At 33.5% G+C, this 24,643-nt stretch overlaps 1 protein-coding gene across 3 annotated transcripts in view; it reads right to left on the bottom strand.

Moving 5' to 3' along the window:
- Positions 1–433: 433 nt before the first annotated feature.
- Positions 434–24,643, bottom strand: part of MICU3 (Mitochondrial calcium uptake 3) — an 87,584-nt gene continuing 63,374 nt past the window's right edge. The window contains exons 2-12 of one of the 3 annotated variants that reach the window (XM_089707857.1): positions 8,725–8,866; positions 8,055–8,165; positions 7,591–7,638; positions 7,339–7,421; positions 6,309–6,374; positions 5,084–5,158; positions 3,694–3,828; positions 3,175–3,289; positions 2,397–2,624; positions 1,376–1,533; positions 434–741 (exon numbers count right to left, since the gene is read on the bottom strand). In XM_089707857.1, the coding sequence (XP_089563983.1) occupies positions 670–741; positions 1,376–1,533; positions 2,397–2,624; positions 3,175–3,289; positions 3,694–3,828; positions 5,084–5,158; positions 6,309–6,374; positions 7,339–7,421; positions 7,591–7,638; positions 8,055–8,165; positions 8,725–8,866 (1,233 nt within the window). In that variant the 3' untranslated portion in view covers positions 434–669. The remainder of the gene's footprint in view (positions 742–1,375; positions 1,534–2,396; positions 2,625–3,174; positions 3,290–3,693; positions 3,829–5,083; positions 5,159–6,308; positions 6,375–7,338; positions 7,422–7,590; positions 7,639–8,054; positions 8,166–8,724; positions 8,867–24,643) is intronic. The other 2 variants (XM_089707858.1, XM_089707859.1) reach the window with 2 other exon arrangements.

Genomic DNA, 24,643 nt, shown 5'->3' with positions numbered 1-24,643 from the left:
AAAATAGTTTGGTATTAGATAGCATAACGTAAAAAGTATATAGTTTAGTTTTTCTGTCAAATTAAATTAAGTTATATGTATTTAGCATTAAATGCTTATAATAAATTTAAAACCTATAAATTAGTCGCAAGTGTATTTGATTAAAATGCTTGTATTTGATAATGGTTCACAAAATGAAATACTTCTGAATTTGAAAAATAACTAATAAACATCAAATTTTTACAAATACATTTGGTGATTTTATATCCCTCACTTAATACAAAATGCAGTAGGTTATTATTATATATTAATATTTAAAATGTAAAGTACAATTTAGATTAAGTAGAATATTAGTGCATGAATTAGTAGAGCATTTAAGAAATCTCTAGGACAGAGAAAATAATGGAGTGGATCGTAAAATAAACATTTAGAATGTTTTAATTATACATTTTCCTTGGTAACTTATAATTACAACAGGTCTAAGTCATGAGAATCTTTGCTATAAAGTTTCCTCTGATAAATAATAATAAAGTAAACATTATAATTAAATTTTTAATCGTTTAATTTTTGGCATTTTCTAAGACTTTTGTTCAAGAGTCTCACGTATCTGACCCTTATTCCAATACATACATCAAATCTTAATTTCTGTCTACTCCATTATTTTCTCTGTTCTTAACAAAATATTGAAATTTAAACGGAACTCTTCATTTCTTGTTTCACACAGGACTTGAACGCTTCCCAGCCTTCGTTTTTCGCGTAGGACTGAAAATTAAAAGAAATAAATAAATTTTTAAAATGCAATAATTAACAAGTATGTATAATCTTAATACTATTATAAAGGCGAAAGTTTGTAAGTATGGATGTATGGATGTATGGATGTTTGTTACTCTTTCACGTTAAAACTACTGAACCGATTACAATGAAATTTAGCACACATATAGAGGGTAGCGTATCCCACGGGAACAGGAACTATGCAGGTTTTCCTTTGAAAACGCGGGCGAAGCCGCGGGTGGAAATCTAGTAATTAATAGGTTCATACAGTAACTAAGGAGGACTAGCCGTCTGAACGACTACATAAATATAGATGCAATTTGTTAGAGAGATAGGTAGACTAGTTTAGAATAAAATATAGGTTACTTTTTATCTGGTTACCACCACAAATGAAGTTTATTATGTATGAATGTCTCTGTACAATGTCAGAACGAATAGACTGCTTTTGATAAAATTTCCCAGATCCATCTTCTTCATAATTTTTCATATAACTACATAATTTCATTCAACTACACTCACTTTTGTTAATATTCTTTTTGTCTGGTTGGCTGATATTTATTAGAAAATAATAATTAACCTAGTTTCTTTTATTCTAGCCTTAATTAAATTCTAGCTTAATAAATACCTTAAATCCTCTATGCAGTCTGTCCTTCATAATCGCAATAAACTCCTTATAACTGAGCAGCCCGTCGCCATCTGCATCAAAGATGGCGAACACTGTGCTCACGAGATGCTCCGATTGAGATATACCGGTGCATATCTTAACTGCACGGTGGAATTCATCTGAAAATATATTGAATTCGATATTTAGTGTTTTATGCCATTCAAATACTTTATAAATATATAAATACAAAAATTTGATCAAGAGGCGGGATTCGATCCCGCGTATTCAGCCATTCCGTGGCAATGCCACCCCTGATTAATGATTTGGAAATATATTATTTTTTATTCATATTATTTAAAACATTTAATTAAATCAAATCAAACCATATAAAAATTCTGCGTGAAATTTCTAATGCCAATGCTCTAAACTTTTTCATGTAATCTATATTTTATACAAGTAAGCTATAATAAGATAAGTAATAAAAATAATAATACGACTAAAATAGAAGTAATAAAATTAAATAATAATAGGACTAAAATATTCGTTACGAAAATATATTTATTACTTAAGTAAACAACAAATTTAAGATACGAAATGGACATATGGCACAAAAAATTACTAAATTATTATCATCACGATATTTCCATTGGAAAATATTCAGTACCTATTCATGCTTGGAAATCCTCTTACTACATCAAACATAGTTTTTGGAACCTTCTGGAAACTCCTAGAACCTTCTAGAACATTCCAGAACACTCACCCTTCGATATTGGATGATCAGCGAGCGTGTAATTGCGCATAGCAATCGTAAAATCTTCCAAATTATTCAAAAACTGGCAGAAAGTTTTGAACTCGTGGATGCAATTATATAAAAATATCGCAAACTTTAGTAACTATGTACATATAAATAAAATGATGATTATTGAACTTACCAATCTCTTAATCACTGAATAGGCTTGGTAATACTATTGGTACATTAAATATTCTTTCTGTAACTTTCTAGAAACTCCTAGAACCTCCTAGAACATTCCTAAATACTCACCCTTCGATATCGGATGATCAGCGAGCGTGTACATACGCATAGCTATGGTAAAATCCTCCAAATTGTTCAAAAACTGGCAAAAAGTCTTGAACTCGTGGAAAGAGATCCCTCTTCCATACTTCACTCGGTCTAAAAGTCGGTCTAAATACATGTCGTATTCGTCCGTGTCTAGATACGTGTATCGTAGGAGGATCTTCGCAAAATCTACTTCGGAGATTGTTTCGTGGCCTGGAATTGGGATATTTTGCTTTTAGAATGATTATTTAAAGAAAAGTAGTTAGTGGGTAATCAGTTTGATTTTGTGGTAATTGTGATTTAACCCATTGACCACCGAGCGGCCCGATCGGGCCGAGACACAATAGATTTTCTATTGTGTCTGTGATCCGAGGACTGACGGATTAATGCAAGATATGGTTGACTTTGTATAGATAAGTGAAGTCCCATGTGGGGTATGGGGCAGATGCATTTTTTGTTTCTTCGTCTCCACTGGGGATCGAACCCAGGACCGGTTCTACGCTCACGTGTCAACCACTGTACCAAGGAGGCGGTCAAATTATAAAAAAAGAACTAAAATATACACTTCGCTACTGTAAAGTGGACAAGTCTTATAAAATTGTGAGTACATGGTTGCAGAAAATCTAAAAAGAAGTCGTTAACAGTTTTGCCAACACTGCTGGTTAATTTAAATAAGAAAAAAATATTTGTTTTATAAACAGAATACACACACTTAGCATATTACTTATAGCTTAAGTACTGATATTTTTTTCTAGACACAAACCTTTAGAAAACTCGTGGAACTCCAGCTCCAGTACTTCAGTCTGTAGGTTCTCCATGAACTGCCGGAAACCTTCGAACTTCAGGTCACTGTTACCCTTCTTGCCGAAGAAATGTACCTGAAGCGTTTATTGAAAATATTCGTTAATATTATAATATATTAATATCGTTAATAATAATCGTTAATATTATAATGATGCTACTAAAGCCTATATGATAGAAATATCATTATATGTAACTTTATTTTCTAAAAAAAGTTTTTAGAACTTCTAAACAAAGTACATAATACTTTATTCTTTCATGTTAAAGATGTCGACGAACTATATCGCTAACATACTGAAATTGCAAAATTTGTTTATTTTAAACGTCGAACATTATCTAGTTTAACTGATTCGACTATAACAGTTAAATTAACTGAAACTCCTCAACACTCCACCAACGTTCAATTTATCAGAAAAACATGAGACATAATAAAATTAACCCTTTAATTATATCCTTACGTCGTCTACAAAGTCTACATTACCTGCAGCATAGTATCCACATTGTGCCTCCTCTGCAGGCCCTGATCATCATACGCATCTGGTATTTCTTTGCCCCCCGGAACCTCTTCGGCCATACCTCGCTTGTCGCGCCACGCGAAACTGAATATCTTCTCCATCTAGAATATTTGCATCGTGTATAATATGGGTTTATTACTTATTATTAGTTGGAATTTTTAAGCTATTGCATAGCTTCTATCGCGGGCCTTGAGCGCGGGGACCGAATCGAGAAATTCCGTAACGAAAAAACCTCACGCTCCCCACTCCGACGGACACGGAGGTGTGGCTTGAAGGCATAGCATGCAATAGCTTTACCGCGGCAGTCCCCGAGTGCCACACGTCTTTTATTATTTTTTATTTTTAGGGTAGATAGAAGTTAGAGTTTATAAAGGAAAATATTGTATTATTTTAGATATGGCTTACAGTTTTCAATACCAAATATTGTAGGTGTTAAAAATAAAGTAATTGATCAGAAATAGATCGGCCTATTTATTTTGTAATTTTCGGTTTTTTATAAGCATATTGCATACAGTTAAAATATTAAAATATATATGTACATTTCTTAGACATAAAATTATTTAAATAGGTACAGATTAATATTAGTTGTTCAATGATTTTTGTATTGTAATTTTAGTTGAAGCTTTATTTAGTGTGTTATTTTAAGTAGCTTTTTAAATGATTTTGTTATAACTATGATGTAAAAAAACTTATGAAAATATGTTAAGAAATTATATTAGAGTATTATGTAAATAGTAATAAATATCGAAGATAAAACTCGAACAAATAACAAGAATAAAATACACAGAGAAGTTAAAAAATAGAGAAAGAATGTTGAAAAACCCATCACAGATAACTTACCAATATCTGTCATAATAAATATGTTACCTATAAAAAATAATGCACAAAATTCAGCTTCATATTTTTTTTTTAATATATTAAGTACATTTTAAAATTTGTAAACATGTATTATATTGAAAGTAAATTTAAAGAATGAAGAAAATGTACGGACAATAAACAATAATTTAACACTTATTTTCTACACTTACAACACTCCTAAAACTCGCACTTAAAACTAAACCAAACACTTAATCTAAACATGATTAAAATACACCACAGACAATTAATTTGATTAATAACACCACCACAAATAAAGCTCGACATACACAGCAAGCGTATATGGCAACAATGCATAAATATTTTGAAGTGAAACTTCTTTAAGCGCGTTGAGAGTAAAATTTCAATGTCGCATCATGGCAATACCGTCACGTTATGGAGTAAAGTGATAATTTTGATATCTACGTATCTTGCCAAAGAAGTTTCACTTCTGACACGTGTGCTCAGTACACACGCTCTTTTTTATATGGCAACACTTACAACGGACGGTTTAGGTTTGTCCTCGCCTTGATTGATCCGGTTCTTGAGCGAACTCGTCGATACTAAGGAAAGCAGCTACGTAGGCACATATATCATATATTAATATACATATATAGTACAGGGGTAGATAAAGATTTTTTTAAAATATAAAGTCAAACTTATATATTGGGAAACCCATTGAAAAGTAAACCAAGCAAATTTCTTAAGAAGAGTGTTTAGAAAAACTTGCTAACAGAAAATTAATAATTTAACATAGAAGAAGTCATAAAATAGCAACATATATTATAAAAAGCATATTTTATTTTCACTGGCAACATCATCATCTGTCTGTTAGACCAATGGCCGAATAAAGTAGGGTTGCCAGTTGCTAGATATTTTTTTTAAACGAAGTTTTCGAAGCGTTGTAACCTGTTAAGAGCAGTAAGTGATGCTGAATTTGTTGTGTTAGATACAATTTAAATTATCGTGGATCGACTTTTTTAATACCTTTTATAAATTGATGCTGATAGCTACAAAGATAAATCTCTATTCCAGAATTTTAAAGTTAAATCCACTGTTAAGAAAAAAAAATTACGATGGTTTACTCAAGAGAATTACCCCTTAAAGAATTTTAAGAAAAACCTAAATATTTTAATATATTTTTGTAGTATCGAAAATTTAGTGCTTATGGAGTTCAATGTCCAAATAAGGCTCTGCTAAGCCTTTCTAATGTTTCTTCTAAATAACAGATGAAATAATTGTTAACATTATAGCAACAAATACGTTACAAAGAATAAAAAAGCGTTATGAGCTAAAAGAAACGAACCGAACCAATAACCTCATTTCATACATCAAAATGCCATAGAATAGGACAGTACAAATGCCTAAAATAGCCTATCCTACTAATATTACAAATGCAAGAGTTTGTGAGGATGGATGTTTATTACTCTTTCACGAAATACTCACTAAACGGATTTGGTTAAAACTTTACAGTAATACAGTTCATACGTCAGAATAACACACGACCTATAGAAAGTACATTACATTAGGGGCACGTCTACCAGGGTGAACCTTCAGTTCACCCCCGCGTCCGCGTTAAAATGTAGAAGCCCTTCTGGCTAACATTGAGAGACACCACAAAAAAAAAAAAAAATAGGGGCACGTACAAAACTCCCTAACATTTATTTATAAAAGTACCCTCCACCAGAACAAAAACCGATCCACGACAACCACATATCGAACTCACAGCCCGCTCCGTGTGCTTGTCCAGATCTTTCCGCTCCTTTATTGAACCGCCGAGAAGACGCTGTATCTAATCATGCGAAATTAAATAAAAATAATACGAAGGTGTGACCCCCGCCTTAATGAGTGTCAAGGGTAGGGCTGTCAAGCGATGCATTTTAAAGTGAATAATTTTTGAACAGATTTTTGTTAAAATTTAAATATTTTTTAACTCAAACTCATTTTTTATAAATGGTAACTTTAACAAGCATGTAGAGAGTATTTTTCTACTACCATCGATGTTGTTACTTTAAATATCGATGTAAAACCAAGTAAATTATGTCTTACGTATCCATTAAATAGACGTACTTAGTTTACATTAAAAATATTCACTTTAATAATTATAGAAGATTGAAGAAAGACTTTTATAGTGTTCCCAAAGTACCTATGATTTCTGAGTAAGAGGAAGCTTTAAAAGGAAAAATGAATTTTTAGTTGAATAATATTATTACTTGTATGTTATATAATAATGATTTAAATGTCTGTCTTCACCTCCAAAACTAAGGAGCATATCAAAATGCTAATAAGTGTTCACATATTGCTTGCAGTGCTATCTAGTTTATAAAAATAATTCTACATTATGATAGAAATAATGGTTTACAACTACTTTATACTAGGTTAGGTGCAATTAAAATTAAACTATAAAAAATTAATTACTAAATTGGATACAAGTACACAATGCTTTTAACCACCCATAAATATCAACTAGGTAATTGCATTCACTATATTTTATGTTATTGGTAAAAAAAACATTAAGAATAAAATAAATAATTAATTCGGAAATTTATATGAATTAAAATTTTATATCAACCCAATACATCAACCATTTTATATTAACCAAATAATACCTATTTGTTTTATCTCTAAAGTTCTTTTAACAAAGTAATAATTAAAATCCACTTTTCACCTCTAATAAACAAAAATATAAAACATTATCTATAATAATTGATTGCACTATTTCTAACTACAAAAACATTAAATAAAAAATGACTTACGACTAGAAATTCGTTTTTATCAACACGCTGGTTACCATCAGTGTCGAACATGTTAAATGCTATTTGGAAACCCGACGCTGGCTCTGAAAAAAAATAGAAATAATGATTAAAACAATGATAAAAATATATGAATATATAGATATAAATATTCAAATTAAAATTTTTTGGTTGTGTTTTTCAAGTGTCCATATGAGATGTCAGTAACGCCATTTTTAATTAAACTACCTAATGAAATATAAAAAAAATACTTACTCGTTAGAATCGACAGCAGGAACAAGTACTCCGTGTACGATATTATTCCTGAAAAATTAAAATTAGAATAATATCATCAAAATTTAAATAATATCATGTCAGATATAGCAACAACATAACATTATCATCTCTTTTATACACATATATAAAAAATGAATCCCAGTTTCCCTTGGTCACGGCATCACGCATGAACGGCTGGACCGATTACGATAATTCTTATTTTGATGTGTTACTTACTGCCAGGAGAAGCATATTATTAAAGAAAATCTCAAGAAATTTGAGCCAAAAAATTATGGAAAATGCGAAAACATAACTGCCACATACACTTCAAGGGTTTGATTATTTGCGAAAAGACAGGACAACTTTGTCGGGTCAGCTGGTCTTCTATAAATTCTTTGATAATAATCATTTCAAATAACTTTGTTTACCAATTGTCATAATCTGATATTACAATTATATCATACCTCTGTCCCTCATGTTTCTGAACATTTGCGAGCTGCCCTTTTTCAGCGGCGGCGTTTGATCTCGCAGCTGCTCGATCTCCTTACTAGTGAGCACACGACGTTTCAGACGAGCTGTGGAAATACACGCTTGTAACTTAATTACCCAATCAAATAGGCAATTCTGTGAACGCTTAATATGGACAAAATACTGGGAAGGTGGTTATTGGCCAGCTCCTTACAGATGAGTGACATAATGGTACAGTGGAATTGTACTTTAGATAGGTGCTTTCGTTTCAGTTGTTTGTCATAAGTTTTGGCGCTCGTTTTTGCTCGGATATAAATGGTAGGCGTTTGGAATAGTGCTTAGCTAGGTATATTTAAATAAGTTTCCTTGTTGACAAGTTTGGATTATTTCAAGTTGTCAATTGAACAGGTTTTGTCTGGTTAGAATTTTTTGCAGAGGAAAATAAAAAAATAGAATGCAATATGCACAATTTCATATCGCACATAGTTATTCATGAAACATGTTATCAATTCTTGCCACATCTATTTAGGTCACACTTACAGGATGATTTACAGTTTTAGCGTTCCATTACTTGTCACGAAATAAATACTACTTGATCCACTTATCCAACGACCTCAACACCAATAAATGTTAAATGTTTCCTATAGCTATAACTAGCACACTCACGTCGCGGCTCCTGCTCCACCACCGACTCGAGGAAGTCCTGCGGCGTCATGTACAGCTGCCCACCGTGCTCCACGCTCGCGAACTTGATGAAGCGCCTCTCGCGTGACGTCAGCTTCACGGATCTCGCCAGCTCGTCGGGTTGCTGAAAAATATGGTTTTATTTACCCGACTGACCAAAACCCATCTGCGAACGTCTGCTCAAAGGGAATATTTTTGCAAAAACTTTAATGTCGCTATAGAAGTAAATGATTAACTGATGCATAAATCAATAGTTCTTTGTCGTCCCTATAGTTATAAACCAAAGATATCTGCAGTTTCAAATTGAAAATAAGGTGGGATCTGTACCATCGTTGAAAGATTATCCTGCTCGACCTACGACTATTAAAAGGCAGATGTCTTACCAGAACCACCCTTTCTAATATTTGACATCGCCAACATTTTAAAAGTAGTCCAGTTAGTATTCATCATTAATGGTTAGGTGATAGCATTCTACGCAATCTACCAACAATCAGAGTAAAGACACCAATCCCAGTAATAGCTAGAATCTGCCCCAAATGGCAGGCACAAAACAAGGCTACAGTCGATAGTGTATCCACTCGCAGTCTAATTAATAACACGTTCAAACCCGGAAGGCGTCTCGACATTGTAATTACAATATCCACAGCTAATCTATATACGGTTCAGCTATTGATTAAAATTAAACATCCCATAGTCTAAGATCCCTGTGAGAAATATTGCACTGCAATTTTGATGTTATTAGTTTGATAGGGCTGAATCGTAATTACATCACCTATAAAACCCTTATAATTTTTACAGTAAAACATGTCCTATTTTCGTTGCTATAGTCGTTAAAAATTTCGTAAATTCCTGAGCAGGATTTCACGATGGACAGCGTTGGCCCAACAAATAATCGTCGATGTTTGCCGCCATTAAGGCGATAATGAATAAACATCTACAATGACGCATTTAGGCCCTCTCTATTGTCGCAATAGCCTTTTCTCGCCCAACGCTGCCTATTGTGAAGAGGACCCATATATGTCCTAATTCAAATCGGTGGTTAATTCGAAACGCCTTGAGGTGTTAAGCTTAAGAGCATGATATTATATCGGGCAGAATTACTAAGGCTATAGGTTAATTATACATCATTTTGTTTACAATAAAGGAAAAAGATCCGACCCATCAGTTTTCGGTTTCAACGTCAAACAAATACCCTTTTTAAAGCTTAGTTTAAGACATATATTATAACAGATTAAGACATTATTTTTAAACAAACAAAGATTATTCGTTCCTACACTATGATTATCGATGTTATGTTTCGCAACTCATAATATGTTAATTACTACTGTCAGAAATAGGAACCACGCTTCGACCTAGCCTGCTGTTTGATTTAGGTGATTTTTAAACATTTTTTGTGAAACACTGCAATACTGAGAAGGATTAAGGAAACGACGAGCAAGAATTTTAATGGACGATTAAATTTGTAGGATTGTATAAAATGTTTTTTATATTAGCCGTAAGTATTGTTTTGTAGACGCCAGACGGTCAAATTCGGCTAATTAGTAGATATAGTAAATCAAGATACCAGCAAATATAAACGGTAAAGCGAAAAAATAATGCAGTGTAGATAATTGAGAAATACAGCATAGAATTTATAGGTTAAAGTTTTCTGATAACAAGAGCTTCTTTCTAGAGAAAGTTACGCACGGGCTGTTTTCAGATGTAAATTCAAAAAAAAATCAAGAGGCTAAAAGTACTTATATGTGCCACAATTGTGCAAAGTATAGGGAGCTTAAAATTTCATATAGATATGTATCGGCACCTACAAAATAAAAATAAAAATGGTACTTATTACAATTCATCAAATTCAAATTCTTATGCTTATTTTCTTTCTTTCTTTTAAAAACATTTTTCCTTCATCCAATTATAACATCACTAAGAACTTTCTACATCATCTAAAACCACACGTCGTCGTAAAAGACAAAAGATACAAATAGCCGGCTTCCACCAAGCTATTCTCTCTCTACTTCCGAATATTATTTCGGTGACGGAACGCGGAAAACACATCACGTATCTCGTTTCTTTGTAAACTGAATCCAATGTGTGTTGGTCACAATGGGTATAAATGAGACTTTCTATTTTTTAATTTACTTGTTAGGTTTATTTTGTATTTATTTGTTTAGTTTTAGAGCATATTATCAAGTCCTGCAGATGCCTTTTAATTTAGTCCACAACAGAGGAACGAAATTGAATCAATTTGTGAAAAATTATACAAGTTATTATTAGTTAAGAAATAGTCAATGGAAAAGGTTATAAATAAAGATTTATATTCAACTAGCGGTCCGCCCCGGCTTCGCCCGTGGTACATAATATTTACGTTTTCTCTACATAAGAACCATCCTCGTACTTCAAGGAATATAATAAAAAAAGAATTATCGAAATCGGTTCAGCCGTTCTCGAGTTATGCGCTTACCAACACATTTTGCGATTCATTTTTATATATAAGAAGATGTAACTCTACAATAGGTAAATTAATTCCAAAAATACACCATACCGCTATGTCAGTTCATTTAAAAAGAATGGAAGTTACAATAAAAATAATCCCGCATAATAAACCCTGTATACATACCTACTTCATGCATTCACTACTAATATGTCGTACTAGCATTCCCATTAATCAACGCAAACCATAATTACACTGCAAAACGTACAAACAAGGCAATTTATCCCAACAATTAGTAGATAACATCGCTCTATCAATCTAAAAAGACGTTAAAAACTACCCGCTACAGTAAATCACGCAAAACACCGTTTAAACGGCGTTCAGTTACAAACGTACAGACATACAGATAAATAACACCCCTTGGGGTTGACGATAAATTAACGGGGAAAGAATAAATCTTTTTAATTAGTAGAGCTTGACATAAAACTGTGAATCTTCGCGCTTGTTGTTTATATGATAATAATTTTAATAAATTAAACATTTTTTTTATCAGTCGTGGTTGTTCCACTCACTCCACTGCAGTTTGCAAGGATGTTTGTCATTTTTAACGCATAATACACAATATGATGAGTGTTAATAGATTATGACGTATTTAAAAAAAATATAGGCTACAAGTGATCACTATGTACTATGAACATATATATGTTACTAGAGGTCCGCCCCGGCTTCGCCCGTGGTACATATTTCGCAATAAAAGGTAGCCTATGTCCTTTCTCGGGTATCAAAATATCTCCATACCAAATTTCATGCAAATTGGTTCAGTAGTTTAGGCGTGATTGAGTAACAGACAGACAGAGTTACTTTCGCATTTATAATATTAGTACGGATTGTATGTCAGTCATAAGCACCATTTTTTATTGTATGTTTCATTTTTTTGTATTTTTTTTCTGTTTGTTTTGTGCAGTGCTGCATTCTTTCTTTCTTATTCTAAATTCACTCATTGTATGTACCGAATTTAGTTTCACAACAGCTTGTTTGAAATTAAACAATTTTCTCACATCCATGACTTATGGTAATGTCCATCGTGGTCCATTCGTTACAATCCCTCGACGTTTATTCACCTGTTTATTGCTACCGGTATTCATAATTATTGATTTATCAAATAATATGGAAAATTATTAAATATCCTTCTTTGGAGTAGGGATATAGGTTTCACTAAGTTTAGTTAGCCGATTCAGCATACAGGAGAAATTTGGTTACATTAGATATAATGTATCCTGACATTCATCATTTTTTTGCGATCTGTATGTATAATATACAGGGTGTACCAAAAAGTAGTGATGAACGGAAGCTGAGAGGTAGAGGACCTAGAGGGCTATCCGAATCACCCCCATGTATGTTATGCGATTTTTCGTATTTTCGGAGTTATGACGTTTTTTTCAATTTTTCACCTATCGCCGAGTACGATGATATTTTCACTCATGCTGACGTCAATGATTGCGCAAGATGCTTGATTTTTTTTGTGTGCTAAGCTGAAAGATAGGCCAATTCAGTATGGTAACATTTACTATCGTTAGATCTTTGAATGGAATAAAAAAAAGAATTAAATGGCAAGAAAGATAAAATTACCCAGTATGTTCACCACTTCAAGGGCCCGTAAAAAAATAAAATCACATAAAAAAAGTTTTCCGTTTGACTTTTAAAAACTTGCTCTATCTATCAGATAGCTACCCTGAAAATTTCATTTTATTATTCAGAAGGCTTCAATCGAAAAATTTAAATCTAAATGTGGTAAGTGCAAAAATTGAATTAACATTATGATCATTAAAACCAATAAATAGGTGTTTAATTACCAGAAATTTTTAAAATAACCCCGCTGTTGCTCAATGCAAGTGCGACATCACCGTAAAAAGTTGTCTTTTAAATGTCTGAATGCCTTTTTATCATTTTTAATGGTTTCTTCTGCTACTATGAATTTCCGGGTTATTTCGTCCAAATTGTGGCATTCTCTCAAGTAGCCGAGGTCTTTTTAGTATTCCCATTGAAACAAATCAATGGGGTTTAGGTCGAGGGACCGTAGAGGCCAGGCTTTAAGGCAGGCGTCACCGGCGCATGCGCAGGCTGCAACGATCAATCCATCTTTCAGGGTATCTTTGCCCTTTAGCCTGGCCTGCACGGTCTCCGGACATAAACCCTATTGATTTTTTTCCGTGGGTATACTACAAGGCGAGAGACTGCCACAATTTGGACGAAATAACCCGGAAATTCATAGTAGCAGAAGAAACCATTAAAAATGATAAAAGGGCATTCAGACATTTAAAAGACAACTTTTTACGGTGATGTCGCACTTGCATTGAGCAACAGCGGGGTTATTTTAAAAATTTCTGGTAATTAAACACCTATTTATTGGTTTTAATGATCATAATGTTAATTCAATTTTTGCACTTACCACATTTAGATTTAAATTTTTCGATTGAAGCCTTCTGAATAATAAAATGAAATTTTCAGGGTAGCTATCTGATAGATAGAGCAAGTTTTTAAAAGTCAAACGGAAAACTTTTTTTATGTGATTTTATTTTTTTACGGGCCCTTGAAGTGGTGAACATACTGGGTAATTTTATCTTTCTTGCCATTTAATTCTTTTTTTTATTCCATTCAAAGATCTAACGATAGTAAATGTTACCATACTGAATTGGCCTATCTTTCAGCTTAGCACACAAAAAAAAATCAAGCATCTTCCGCAATCATTGACGTCAGCATGAGTGAAAATATCATCGTACTCGGCGATAGGTGAAAAATTGAAAAAAACGTCATAACTCCGAAAATACGAAAAATCGCATAACATACATGGGGGTGATTCGGATAGCCCTCTAGGTCCTCTACCTCTCAGCTTCCGTTCATCACTACTTTTTGGTACACCCTGTATAGCAAAGTATTTCAAATTGTTATTTTTAATTTTCTCACAAGCGAATACTCAAACACTCTCACGTATAGGGATGACTACAATGAGATAGGTATTGTATATAAAAATACATACCTCGTACAACCGGCAACAATTGTGAGCTAAACATACATACTTGATTGATCCCCAATATGATACCTTTTGACGGTCGATTAATATTTCATAGGCAGAAATACAAGATTTGCCGATGCCAATAATAGAACTTGAATGAAATAAATCTTAATATATATAAATCTCGTGTCACAATGTTTGTCCTCAATGGACTCCTAAACCACTTAACCGATTATAATAAAATTCGCACACCATGTGCAGTTCTGTTATAAAAGTATTATACAAACTGACCTCCAACCGACCAATGCTTAAAAACACAAAATATAGATTAACACCAATGATAATAAGCAAACTTTATCCAATGATTAAATCAAGGAAAAATTTGTTCTTAGGCATCATGTATTTGACCAAGGTGTAAGGTGCAATGTCTACAAGTAAATTAGCTATATTTATTGCTACAAGTTTTAAATAAATAATTTAGTGTCAACATATGAAAGGTATGAAAGTCTCCTAGGTCCTACAAGACATATTAATCGAGCATAAAATATTGACTAATGAAAGCTCACCATAAATATTACGGGAAATGCAAGTTTAGGATAACTAGTTGGTATAAATCATAATAGTATAAGTAGTTCGTAATTATCATAGTCCTGCGGTTTGAACTGCTGACAAAACTACTGTTTACTACGGTTTACATGCGCCAATCAATTTTCAACTATTTTATTATTGGCAATTTGCTAAATTAGACCTATTGTTTTCATCTTATTAACCTGTACAAATAAAAAAAAAAACTAAGAGTTGATTTTGGAAAGGCAACGAGCTTAAGTTTGACTCTGGCTCTTCAACTTTTTTCATTTTCAATTTCGATTAAAACGATGCCGTTGTTTAGCGTAATAGCGCAATGGTCAGACAGATAGAGAGACATTCGCATTAACAATACTAGTACAGATCTGCAAAGAAAACGCTTGTATAGAAGCTACCTTCAATTTAACACTTACATTTCTGCATAATCAAAGCCACCGCAATCAATCTCGTCTAACTTTTAAATATTAACCGGCAATTATATTTAATTCGAAACTAAGACCATTAAGGCGCATTACTATTACGAAATACCACCCGACGTGGGCTCTATATCAATCCGAGTGTCCACCATTAAGAATGCACTTAAACTTGATATCCCTTATTTAATTTATCGTGTATTACTTACTGATGCATGTTATTATGAGACGCCATACGTTATGGTGTAGCGTCACCCGTGTTACCTACTATGCGTAATGAGGTAAATGAATGTAGATTTCTATCGTTCTCTCGGTGGTGGCATTAACGTGGCGTGGTGGTTTTTCTACATCGAGCTGTTTAAGTTTTTTGTGGGGTGTTTAGCTTACTAACTGTGCTTCGCTCCTGTTGGTCTTAGCGAGATGATATAGCCTTCCTAGATAAATGGGCTATCTAACACCGAAAGAATTTTTCAAATCGCATCAGCAGTTTTTGAGATTAGCGCGTTCAAACAAACTCTTTAGAAACTCTTATCAAATACTAAATTCGCAACACTCGCCATTTTTAACAGTATAAATAATCAATATCGAAAACAAAATACGAGTGTCGCATAAATAGACACTCGATCGTGTATTGTACATCACGGTTTTAACTTTGTTTGTAATTCGAGCGCGTGTGGGGTGAGCTATAAATTGTGAACTCCCCATTGTAGGTCCGTGACGTATGGTAGGGGTAATGATGTATAGACGATAGTTATGCTATACTAGCTGCGCTCCGCGGTTTTACCCGCAGTGCTCCTCTCCTGTTGGTCTTAGCGAGATGATATTTAGCCTATAGCCTTCCTCGATATATGGGCTATCTAACACCGAAAGAATTTTTCAAATCGGACCAGTAGTTCCTGAGATTAGCGCGTTCAAACAAACAAACTCTTCAGCTTTATAAAATTAAAGTACCTATAGATATGACTGCTGGGTTGGATCAAATATGAGTGTGATGAATCCAAACCTTCTAGGGACATTCTACATTTTACCGAGTTATTTAATTTATTTCAAAAATGATTTTTCGTATAATTCTCGAAAACTGTAAACTCGGATTAACAGTGGGCACTTATAATAAAATAATTTCATTTTAATGTTTCTGGCTTTTATCAACGTTGTATATGAACGAAGTTCTCCTCAAAAATCAGTTGACATTTTGGTCTAAGAAAAAGTCTTTACTAACACGTATGGGATCCTTTCTCAAAGGCTATCAGTAGTTTTGACTATTTCATTGTATGTTGTTACAAAACTTTCATACCAAAACACAAAGTCACAACACACAATGTACAAAATACAAATACAATTCTATCGAGATGATACATTTCATTAGAATTTGGCAAGCCAAACACACAGGCATGTGATCATCATACGATTAGCATGACTACTATCATCAGGTGACGAGGTATAACAATAATGTTCTGGAGCGTATACGATACTTCTCTCTTTACCGAATGTTTCATAGTACGGTTATGGTAAATGGCGCGTTCCATACTATTTATTAGCACAGATAATAACATGAACTGTAGTAATACTAATACTAAATAATAGAGCAAATATGGAGTTTCTTACCGGTTCTTCTCCATAGTATATATATATGAGTTTACTAGAAAAAAAGAATACTGTTGATAGTAATTATACATAGCTGGACACATTTGGAAAAGGGGAATATTTGAATAATGTAGACGAAGCTTTTATCTTAAAATGTTTACACAAATAAAAACAAAGTAAAGTCCACCAAACGTAAATATGCATTTTCATAACATATTACATACGGATTGGGAATAAAAAGAATATTTATTGTGTATATTTGTATGTGTGATTTGCAGCATTTTACAGAGAGAGCCAGCGACGGAGCCAACACATACTAAATACCAAATATTTATTCGGTAATAACTTTCACAAATATTAAATCAAACATAGGATAAAAAAGTATGTCGATTACTACAATAACTGTCTCGACTAAAAACTTGATGACAACCTGTATCCTTGGCATCAAGAGCTAAAGTCTACATAACGAAATATTGAGTCAAATGTATAGGTACAAAATATAATATAAAACTGAAGAGTTTGTTTGTTTGAATGTGCTATATTAATCTATACTAATATTATAAAGCTGAAGAGTTTGTTTGTTTGAACGCGCTAATCTCGGAAACTACTGGTCCGATTTGAAAAATTCTTTCGGTGTTAGCTAGCCCATTTATCGAGGAAGGTTATATATCATCACGCTACGGCCAACAGGAGTGAAGCCACGGGGGTGAAACCGCGCGGAGCAGCTAGTGTTCACATAAAACTTTCACAAGTTAGCTCATCAAGTGATTAACTTACACCATTGAAATATCAGACAACACGTACCCAACATCATAAAGCAATTAAAAATATCACATTATACACAAACACAAATACTAAAATTTGAAACGCCACAAATCTCGGTCAGTCTGCGCCCGCGCACTCAATAATATATGGTTTTTGTTTTACACGCCGCTTGTCACTCCGTTCGTATGTAGCGTTTTGTCATTGTAATTGGTGCTTTAATTTATTACTATTTCTTAATACGAGATAATGTTATGTTTGATATGATGTTCGAGCTTGATACCTTAAGAATTAAGATACTTGAAGATCATGTGGTGCTAGATTTTATCTAAGAATTATTGTATCCTAGCTGTTGCCGCAATGGAATTGACATTAATTGTAAACTAATAGGATATCATTATTGTAGGCATTGTTATTTGAATCGTATATGTTGTCGAAATTGTAGGAATAATGGAATTCCTTCGCAATTTAGAAATTTTGATATAAGATATATTTAAGCTCTGAAAATTCGGTTTATTCTAGAATACCTTTCATGAATCATGAATCTTAATTACTTTGCAACTTTTACACCATAATCACAGATAAACAACATGCTCAATGCTCACATTCGCAAGCAATCGAAATAAAAGACAATTTTCAAGAACAAGAAGTCTCAAGCACGGGATAATCTAAATATCTAAAAATTTAATACTTTCCCATGTCTCCTGAACTTATAACATTAATATTAATCTTACAATAGTAGAATATAACGGATGTGTTGACACATATTCGGGCCGACAGTACTACCTCGTAAATAATCGTAATTAGATGCAAAATATATAAATAACGCCCCGAGCTGGTTCCTTGTCGTACAATTGCTGGTAAATAACTGTGAGACTTTGTGGCTGTTACGTAAATATTACGGGAAAGTTTCTTTTGGAAGGCATCTGTGTTTTGTGGAAGAGTACCTAAAATTATAAAGTTTGTAAGGTTTCAGTACTGAGAAGGATAAATTCTGTAAATGATTCTATACTCTGAAGTCAATAGAACGAATTGGAAACAAAAGTTTTTTAAAGTGTAATTCTAGACGACTTTTCAGTTCAACAATGCAGCCGTGCATTGTATTCACAAAAGTTTAGTAAAGTAATTTTCAGTTTTAATCTAAAGACTTTTCAATGCCCACTAAGTATGGTACGGTATAAATAACGTACAGATTTTTTTATCTAGTGTTTAATCTTGGGATCTTTTATAAGAAATAACGTTAACTAATTCTAAGCCATCTTATTGAAGAGTATTTAAATCAGTCAAATGAACACTCAAATCGATTAATTTCAGCCTATGCAAGATATCTCCAACTATATTGAAAATATAACCTGCTGTCCATTCGAATATTGTACAACATAAGTTAGTTTGTCAGTGAAACCGTGTTCAGATTTACAAATTTGCATGAATATAATTCACTGTATTGCTGGTCTATGGATTTTGTAATCTGAAGTCAAATTGGCAGTGAAAGTCTGTATGCCAATATTTGAGAAGAAAACAATTTCCATAGCTGGAAGTTTTCGTTGATGATTTCTTTTATGGCAGAGCAAGCCAAAGAGGTCATCTGATGGTAGTAGTCACCACCGCCCAAAAACACATTATTAGTTACGTTGTATATTATATGGCTATTCCCTCAACTAAAATTTAATAATATCATGGTTAAGTATTTTTGGTAGATGTTATCCATCATTTATTGCTGGTACCTTTTTGTATTACAGCCTCAAAATCAATAGTATTTATTGATCTATCAGTACTTGAATCACTGCCCAAAATTCAGTTTTTACGAAGTAGTCTTATTTTCTTGTACAAAATATTGTTTTGACAATCATGTCTCATCTTAACACTACAAATCTACTAATCAAATCCATCGATAAGTTAATTTAAATCAAATGCAATAAATCCAGCCATCTCTAATTGCATTTCAAATGAATCATCTTCATCACGTCTCGTTATCTCACCGTTTAAGATAATGAATCATTTGATCCATCAGCTGATAAGATTCTGTTATCAGCTGCTCAATATTCAACCGAAGCAACGTACATTGGGGCTATTATGGGCTGATGGCGACAGTTAATCTCATGATTGGCTAGATTAGTATGATTTGTGAGTATTAAAACTGTGTTTAAGAGTAGTATAATTCTGAAATAAAGAAGACTGAAAAGAAATAATCAGAAAAGTTCTAACATAAGTAAATCATTTATTGGAATCAGTGCATATTTCTTTAAACATGTTAAAACTAAACGAATTATGTAATAGAAATTAAATGGTAATACAGTTGCCTAACATATTAATCTATCGATAACGTTTTCAATGTATCTATCGAAAATACTATAATTAAATATTTATAAATTTCGTGTTAACTGTCATAAGCACGAACCATACAACTACATATAGCTGGAAGCCTTAAATTCAACCACAATAACTACGAACGCCTACAATACGCATAAACAAACAGCACTGAATAAATTTGAGATACAAATACATTTCATCAAAGTCAAATACATTGATGAAATCCATTTAATCCTTTAGAAAGCCGAGTGAACCAGTGCTAACTAGCAGATAAGATGGAGTGCTAATCGCAACATTTGAAACCTAACGCCTTGTGTTGATAGATTATGCAGGCCAGTCGGTTAATAGACGATGTAGGCTGAGTGTGAACGTGGATTTATTTCTAGTCCTACTAATATTGTTAGTGCGAAGCCTCAATGAAGCGATTTTAGGATATGATTTTTATGTCTGGATATAGTTAGAAGGCAAGAGAATGAGACAAATGCGGTGACACATCTCATTTCATGGCAATTTCTTCTGACAATTTGATCAAAGTAAATTTTTATTAATACCTATACGTATGGATAGACAAAGGTATTTTAAGGATATTCAATTTCATGTAGAAGTTATAGTAACACTTGTCAGGCGATAAAAGAAAAAAATGAAGTATCATGTTATTCATGTCCCTTTGTGTGATATGCGTTAATATGCACATGTGTTAAGCTGATACACAATTCTTAACAGCATAAGTGATATCATGATATGATTTCTAAGTTTCTGTGTGTTGTATTTCTCGGTCTTTAGTTTTTTTTTACCTATAAGCTGTGTTGCGGTTAATTGGACAATTAAGTAAGCTTTATACAAATCTACGAACAATGCATAATTTATAGGTTTTAGACGAAACCTTTCATCACAACCACGTCGTCTAAAAGCTCAAGCGTTGGCTGAAATAGAGCCCAGTCTTACGAAATATTTACCACTCAACAAATGGATACATTTTTATAGGTTTGTCTGAAAATGGAATCTTAACTAAAAATATCTTTAGACTTTACCTAATGTCGAATTTTTAAATTTCACTATTTTGTTAAAACATCTTTTATTATCCACCAAATAATAAAAGCATGATATCCTAACATATCATTTACCATTTCAATTAAATAGTATGTATTTTATTTTCATAGATAAATATAATTATCTCAAAACCTATTTAAACATTACCATTTGCAACAATCACAATTACACTGTAAAGTACCAATTATACAAAAGTAACCATACATTTGTATCAGCCCATTTCCTACATGTGTATTAACTACCCGATAACTAACAAGGTTCTAACCATCATTATTATAAAACACTTATACCAAATACAGCGTATCAAATACTATTTAATAGTGTCTCCCACACCGTGATTAATGTTACAATCTGCGCAGCAACCGCCCTGTGATCTAACACTAACATTTACAAGGTCTTGGTTAAAGCTTCAGCACTAGGCTCTAAGGCTGTGGTCATGAATCGAGCGATTCGATAAGCTGAAGCGGAAAAACTTATTATGCTAAAGTGAAGATTCAGAGACGCGCTATGACACCGAGATTTATTGTACTACGCTCACATACTGTCAAACAGAGCGTCAGCGTTGCTTACTGCTAGCGCTAGTGCTCTACTTGACGGTACACAACCATCACCGTATAACACATATCGGCGACATAGCGCGACGTCAGCTTAGCTCTGACACACGCTAAGTACGCGTTCTGCCTGCCAAAGCCATAAGGTTATTTGTGTTGCATTAAGAATTGTTAAGCGGAAGCGGGTAAACATGTGATAAAATATCACATTCAAGGCACTAACTAATCTATCTTATTTTGCGCTAAATGCACTATGATCTAACACCAACATTTACAAGGTCTCGGTTAACGTTTCAGCACTAGGCTGTAAGGTAGTGATCACGTAAGGGGCGTTTTGCGATCTTTTTATATGATGCGGATGTATGATGCGGATGTATGCACGTTTTAAACATCATGCACAACATGTATTTGCGAATTTATATAATACATTTGAATTGGTTAAAATAATTAAGTTTTATTTATATTCAAGTAATAATTAACTGCTAAACAAATAGTTTACTTAAATAGTTGATGATTACTAAATTAAGAGTTAATGTTCGGCTTTACCTCTCCTTCTTGATCAAGTCCTACCAAATTATTTGACAATAATTCCTGTAATCTCTCCGCTAGTCGCTCCTCCTCTGCGCATGCCTCACCCGTAATGGTTACCCATTTGTTATCCTAACGGCATTAAGACCCGGAGCACGGTTATTTACCGTACTTATAATTTATTTATTGCGACGTGTTTTATGACCTTAATTTGCGTAACGAGATCTTGTCAAGTGTCGATTATAGGTAGCTTAGCGTATTAAATGATTGACTGTAATTTACTCTTTATATCCTGTATGTATTCACACGTCGATCGACTCTATAGTATAGTGCTTAAAGCTTGAACACGGAACTGAGTAATCCTGGGTTCGATTCCCGGTTAGCATTAACAAAAAGTATTGGCTCCGTCAGGCCGGAGATAGACACTGAACCACTCTAATTGTACGTGAAGAAAATTTATCAGAGAAACAGATAAAGCATCTGCTCTATAACACGGTTCAGAGGAACACACACCAAGGAAGCGAATCTTTCATGATTTAATAGTATGGTCACCACTAGTAGGCTGCTTTGGTACTAATATGGGTCACGATCTATTGATTTAAGTGCAGTTTGCTATCGCGCTTCGTGCGGTGCGTTAGAAATATCAGGTTCAAGTTCAGATATGGGATTTACTGATACATTTCCGCACTATAATAATCTTAGTGTAATAAGTCTAAAAAATTTTCCTGCGTTAAAATTTGGGTCTATTTGGGGGCATGGATGTATAGTAGTAAAGACTTTGATGTTTATTATAACCGCAAAGTTTAGTTTAAAGAATAAACGCTATACATATAAGCGCCTAACAAGACCTATGTGCAGCATCGTCACTTAGGTGACTTCTGCTTCGAAATATATAAAATAGAAAACAATTGAATTACCATGGTATGCACCATCGTGAAGCCAATACGAATCCAATCACGGAAGCTAATCACTTTGTCATGGTAACTGACTTCAGCTTTCTTCCAAACCTCATAACTCCTAAAGGATCCAAAATTCGGCAACCGCAACATATTTGGCACTGTATAAAGAATAGTAAAATTTCAAAGCACACTAATTGAGCCACGCTGGCATGCTCCCAGTCCCGAACTCACAACTCTTTGATGTGGATAGGCTTTACAACCAGCTGCGTATGTGTTACACAGATCATAAGTGTGTCTAGATAACGTAAGGATTGACCAAATCGTACGTGATGCTAATATAAGTGATGCAAAGGCATAGAAGTGATGCAAAGGTAGTCATCAACAAAGAATTCGTTTCCAGTGAGCTGTTTACTATCGAGTAAATAAATGATTACATTCAGAGGTAGTTATTAGTATCGAATTGAAAAGTAATCATTTATTTAATTATAGGAAGTGAAAAATACACAACCATATTCTAGGAGTTAAAGCGTGTCGAATCTTCGATTATTTATAGTGCCTAACTTCTGGTGAAATAAACTTTACATGGAAATTCTGCTTTCCGAATGCCAAATCATTATCACGCAAAATACATAGTTGAATACATATTGGCTATTACCTATATTTCTCTTTCCTACATAAATGGCACATGCACTATCTAGTTCACTAAATGCTCTACGATGAAGACAAGTGGTTAATGGTTGTTCACTGGATAGCTGCCAGACAATATTGGTCTAGGATTAGGACTAAACGGTGTGAATGTTCCAAATTCATCGTTAGGTCAGGTCAAGTAAGGTTACACACATTTCGGTTAACTTCGTTAGTAGGTATGCGTTTATGAATTTCCCAACGTTAAAAACAAAATGTTAAACATACTCGTTTTACGTATTCTCAAGGATTAATAGACAAAACAAAGTCTTTTATTGAACATTGAATATTATACTTGGTTATAGAAAATAGGATTTACATTAATGTTTTATGAATATAAAGATCTGGCAGCATGGCTTAGTCTTCTCCTATTTTTGGATGATTCTAATTTTAAGAAAGCATAGCAATTGTATTGCTTAAACATTTTTGCTTACAAGAAAGCTCCATTATAAATAACTAATTCATGTCCATTAAATCCTTACGATTATCAAATCCATATTCGGTACTAGACAAGGGTCACCAAACACCTATCAAATGAAATTCGTAACCAAAGCTATACACGGTAATTTCCCACGGTTTCCCGCCATTTGTTCGAGATGGACAATTGAATGGCATGAGTTTGACCATCGGGTGTTAGTAAGTTAGTTACGTGATGTATCTGTTATGTTTATATGTAGTAGGTTTTTTACACGGTAGGCGTTTAACATATTTTTTCAAATAAAATCTGTTATTAGAAGTACTTTTTATGTTTACATTTACTTTTCATCGCCTAACGTTTAAGCACCCTGGTCCCTGAGTCTTGTAACTAATGAACCCATCCGTTGCCTTCTACATGACAAGCCTTTTTATTGTTGTTTACTTTAGCCCGGGTCTCCTACTGCAATATCTCATGCCAAATCCACTTTACATTCGTAACTATTGCAAACGTAGCATACATATCTTTGCTGACTTTTTTACGACTGTATTGCAAGCCTAAGCTCCTACCTTGTTACCTCGTGTACAATCAGCCTAACACTCGTTACTTGTAACGGTAGCTTTCTCAGTGGAAGCGACAATCATTGATTATGGGGTGTGATGCTGCGATATCGACGATTTAACTA

Source organism: Colias philodice, chromosome 20 (genome assembly GCF_061535455.1).
Source record: "Colias philodice isolate Cphi_HAF_F1 chromosome 20, ilColPhil1 Martin Lab GWU primary, whole genome shotgun sequence".
Taxonomy (NCBI): domain Eukaryota; kingdom Metazoa; phylum Arthropoda; class Insecta; order Lepidoptera; family Pieridae; genus Colias; species Colias philodice.
Note: the sequence above shows the minus strand (reverse complement) of the source record. Positions and strands in the feature narration are given on the sequence as shown.